Source organism: Portunus trituberculatus, chromosome 13 (genome assembly GCF_017591435.1).
Source record: "Portunus trituberculatus isolate SZX2019 chromosome 13, ASM1759143v1, whole genome shotgun sequence".
NCBI lineage: Eukaryota > Metazoa > Arthropoda > Malacostraca > Decapoda > Portunidae > Portunus > Portunus trituberculatus.
The window spans coordinates 3,251,781-3,256,780 of NC_059267.1; the positions used below are offsets into that span (position 1 = coordinate 3,251,781).

A 5,000-nucleotide genomic window follows, 5' to 3' on the forward strand; every position below is an offset into this window, starting at 1 on the left:
AGCAGGGAACCACCTCAGTGTATGGTTGGTAGTGGTGAGGGTGGTTGCGTGCGCGCGTGCAGTGGTGGTGGTGGTGGTTGTTGTGGGGGTGGTAGTGGTGGTGATGGTGACGGTGGTGGCGGTGGTGGTGGTGGTGGTGGTCTGAGGTTCTGAGTGCTGTTGTCTGTGGTGCTTTCTCTCATCGGTTGCTGGTCATGGCTGGTCAAGATGCTGCAGGTTAGATAGTGTTGCTGTTTGTCTATTTATTTATTTTTTTTTTATGTTTATTTTTTACCTGTTTTATCTTTTTCTATTTCTTATTTAATTTATTGTACGTTTCTTGAGATTTTTTTTTTTTTTTTTTTTGTTTGGGTAAAAAATTGGTGTTTCTGTGCTGGTTCCAAGAGAGAGAGAGAGAGAGAGAGAGAGAGAGAGTTTATATGTGTATTTAAAGTTATTTCTTCCTTATTTTTATTTTACTTGTATGAAAAATAAAACAATGATTAATATTTTTCTTTATATACATTTTTTTTCATTATTTTCTCCTTATTATCATCATTATCTTTATCACCATCACCATCACCATCACTATCATCATCACCATCACCATCATATATACCTGTACCTATTCACATGTCAACACTGAGCAATAAAAAAAAAAAAAGTCTTCTCCGTTGCCATTCCCGGAAAAAAAAGGAAAAAAAAAAAGTTACGGAAAGAGTTTGAAAGAGATTACCCAAATTATCTCCAGAAGTGTTTTGATGCTCCTCTCCTGAAACAGTTAAACTCGTGAGAGAGAGAGAGAGAGAGAGAGAGAGAGAGAGAGAGAGAGAGAGAGAGAGAGAGAGAGAGAGAGAGAGAGAGAGAGTAAATAGGCAGAGAATTTTAGAGTTTACCTGTGAATGGAATAAGAGAGAGAGTGGATAATTGTTAGCTCTGAGGGTGAAAGAAAAGTAGAAAGCCTCGTGCAGTGAAAGGAAGAGAAAAAAAGACGCACGCAGTTAAAATTTCGGAAGAGGAGTAACGAATTGCAAATAACATACACACCATCAGTGATAATAGTTAACTTTGAAGGTGAGAGAAAAGTAGAAAGTCTTGTGCATTGAAGGGAAGAGGCGTGGGAAGGGAAACAGAACCATGGAGTTAAGAAATTCAGAAGAAAAGTAATGAATATACAACACTGCAGTGATAGTAATTAACTTTGAAGGTGAGAGAAAAGTAGAAAGTCTTGTGCTGTGAAAGGGAGAGACGTATGAAAAAGAAGCATGGAGTTGAGAAGTTCAGAAGAGTAACGACTAAACAACATTGCAGTGATAGTAGGGGACTCTAGGGATGAGAAAAAAATAAGTAGAAAGTTTTATACAGTACAGTGATGGGAGACGTGAGGAGGGAAAAAAGAGGAAGATTTTAAGAAGTTCAGAAAAAGGAGTAACGAGTGAAGTGTGAAAGAGTCAGCAGTCATTGAAAAAAGTTCTTGATGCTTGTTCAGTAAGAAAGGAAGATGAAATTCAAGAGTTCAACAGTGAATGGGATAAAAAACCTAACCTAACACAACATTAAGATTAAGTGCGTGAAAGTGAACAGTCATATGAAGGAAGGTTGATGAGGTTAAAAGTTCGCTTCTCCCTTGTTCAATGAGGCTGTGTGTATGTCAGTCCTATTCCCAAAAGAGAGAGAGGTTTCAAGACATTTATCCCTGTCTTTTGGCAAACACCTTCTGATCTGTAAGAGGACTGGCGACTGAGTGGGCCTTTTTTTCTTGTTTTGCCCTTAGCCAGTTTTTCTCTCTTACATAAAAAGTATAGTATTAGGAAGAGGAGGAGCAGAAGGAGAATGAGAGGAGAGAAGAAGCAGCAGGAGGAGGAGGAGGAGGAGGAGGAGGAGGCGAAGGAGAAGGATTAGTAGTCATATAACATAATCACAGCTGCAATTATGAAGACTGACTGTTATTACTGTTATGAATATGGAGATCATACATAATGACGATAATACACACACACACACACACACACACACACACACACACACACACACACACACACACACACACACACACACACACACACATACACGGCCCGGTAGCTCAGTGGTTAGAGCGCTGAGGACCGGGGTTCGATTCCCCGGCCGGGTGGAGATATTTAGGTGTGTCTCCTTTTACGTGTAGGTGGTGTTCACCTAGCAGTGAGTAGGTACGGGATGTAAATCGAGGAGTTGTGACCTTGTTGTCCCGGTGTGTGGTGTGTGCCTGGTCTCAGGCCTATCCCAAGATCGGAAATAATGAGCTCTGAGCTCGTTCCGTAGGGTAACGTCTGGCTGTCTCGTCAGAGACTGCAGTAGATCAAACAGTAAAACACACACACACACACACACACACACACACACACACACACACACACACACACACACACACACACACACACACCTATCATCACCATTACCCATAAAATTTTTATCCCTTAACAAGATAAAATAACTGACCTGTAATCATCCTCTCTCTCTCTCTCTCTCTCTCTCTCTCTCTCTCTCTCTCTCTCTCTCTCTCTCTCTCTCTCTCTCTTATTCCAAATAAACCTAATAATCATCCAAAAATTTGCTCACTACACAAAAAAAGACCCGTATGAATAAAAAGTAAACGTTTTGATTTTGTTGGAATGTGAGCAAAGTTATATAAAGGAGAGGTAGAGAGGGAGAGGGAGAGAGAGTGAGAGAGAGGGAGAGGAATAAAGGTGGTCTTAAGGAAAGGTAAGGCTTAAGTTAACTACTGTGTGTGTGTGTGTGTGTGTGTGTGTGTGTGTGTGTGTGTGTGTGTGTGTGTTTATGTGTGTTATTAGAGCAAGTCTGGGATAACGTGTATGAATTTTAATTGGGAGAGAGAGAGAGAGAGAGAGAGAGAGAGAGAGAGAGAGAGAGAGAGAGAGAGAGAGAGAGAGAGAGAGAGAGAGAGAGAGAGAGGAGTGCTGGATATCTAGAGTGACTTGACGTGTGTGTGTGTGTGTGTGTGTGTGTGTGTGTGTGTGTGTGTGTGTGTGTGTGTGTGTGTGTGCGTGCGTGCGTGCGTGCGTGCGTGCGTGTGTCGCGACAAATAGTTTGGTGACACCGTAAAGATCTGTACTCGAAATGTATAAAATTTAATAAACAAACAAATAAACAAAAAAAGGCAAACAAACAGACAGACAAAAAAAATGCGGTTGATTTGTTTATCGTAAAGCCGCCGCCCACCCCCATTAGTGATTTATTGATGTTTGTTTGTTTGTTTGTTTGTTTGTTCAGTCTCTCCATTATTTACGTGCCCTTCTTGTACTTAATTGCTCTCTATTTGTCTCTTATCTGGTTTATTATTATTATTATTATTATTATTATTATTATTATTATTATTATTATTATTATTGCTTATTCTTCTGTTTATTTATTCATTTCCTTGTTATTTTGTCTTTATTTATCATTTTTTAAAGTTTATTATCATATCTGCTTTTTTTCTTATTTTTCTCTTTTTATTTTTACGTTTCTCTTTTTATTTCATTCATTTTCTATTTTTCTTATTTTCATATTTTCATTTTTCATTTTATTTGTATATTTAATTAATTATCATATGTTTTTTTTCTATTTTTTCTCATTTTATTTTTACATTTCTTTCATTTTCTATTTTCCCTATTTTCATATTTTATTTTTTCATTTTATTTTCTTTTTACATTTCATTTTTATTTCAGTTTTTCTCATTTTTCTCATCTCTTTTATTTTCTGTCTTTACATTTTTTTTGTTTTATTTTCCCATTTTCTTTTTACTCTTCATTATTATTTGTTTTTTTCTCATTTCCTTACCTTGTTTTTTTATATTTGCTTATTATATCTGTTTTATTTTCTTTCTCTACCATGCTTTTTATTTTATTTTCTCATTTTATTTTCTTACATTTCATTATATTTGTTTTGCTTTCCCATTTTCTCATTCTATTTTACATTTCATTATCATATCAATTTTGTTTTCTTATTTGATTATTTTTTTCAGTTTATTTCCCTTTTTTTCATCATTTATCACTCTTTCTTCTACTTTAAAGATTGTTCACACTTTATTATTTCATGTGCTTTATTTCCTCCTCAATTTTTTCTCCTGTACATTTGTTTACGAGTGTTTCATCTTTCGTCTTTGCCTCGTCTCTTTCTTTTTTTTATTTTCTTTTTACCTGCGTAGTTTATTTTTTACTTTCATTACTTCTCTCTTGTTAATTCTTTTGTTTATTGAGTTGCTTTATGTATCGCATTATCGTATTCATTGTTGTGTTGATCATTTTGTGCATTGTCATTAGTCGATATTGTCATTACGTCATTATTACAATATTTGTTTTTTTAATTGTATTATTCATTCACCTTTTTATTCCCTTTCCTTTGTTACTTCATATTTAAATTTTCTCGTTATCCTTCATTAACTTCATTTCCGTGGACAGTTTTTTTTTTTTTTTCTTGTATGATAATCACGTTTTACTCTCAAACGTAAAGATTTTCAGTAAATGCTGAAATACTGCGGTTCCTTCCTCCTCCTCCTCTTCAAATTCGCAAGGGGAAATTGTGAAGCGGAAAGATTAGATCACACTCATAGACGCGAGAGTGTTGTGTGTGGCGAGACTCTTGAGGGAGAGGCTAAGAGAGTGTTCGCTGGCAGGGGACACCAACCAGAGATAGTGCTGGTGGTGGTGGTGGTGGTGGTAATAGTAGTAGTAGTAGTAGTAGTAGTAGTAGTGGTGGTGGTAGTCGTAGTAGCAGTAGTAGCAGTAGTGGTGGTTGTGGTGGTGTTAGTAGTAGCAGTAGTAGTAGTAGTAGTAGTAGTAGTAGTAGTAGTATTGGCGGTGGTTGTGGTTGAGATGGAAATATACATACAAGGATTTGGAATTGTATATCTATCTATTTATTTCTCCACTTTCTTTTGATTTTCCCTGTCTATTTGAGCAGTTTCAACCATACACTCCATCTAAATATCTCCTCACCTCTCACACTTACAATCTTCAATAGAAACATCTCCAAACTTTTCA

General features: G+C 36.5%; 1 protein-coding gene across 44 annotated transcripts in view; it reads left to right on the top strand.

Moving 5' to 3' along the window:
- The window catches only part of LOC123503122 (muscle calcium channel subunit alpha-1-like), a 230,015-nt gene that overhangs the window by 60,039 nt on the left and 164,976 nt on the right, over nt 1-5,000 (top strand). Inside the window, exon 1 of one of the 44 annotated variants that reach the window (XM_045252614.1) lies at nt 88-216. The exons of 42 other annotated variants lie outside the window; for them this stretch is intronic. In XM_045252614.1, coding sequence (XP_045108549.1) covers nt 195-216 — 22 coding nt within the window. In that variant the 5' untranslated portion in view covers nt 88-194. Of the gene's footprint in view, nt 1-87; nt 217-5,000 lie in introns of those variants that run through there. One more of the 44 variants, XM_045252611.1, reaches the window with a different exon arrangement.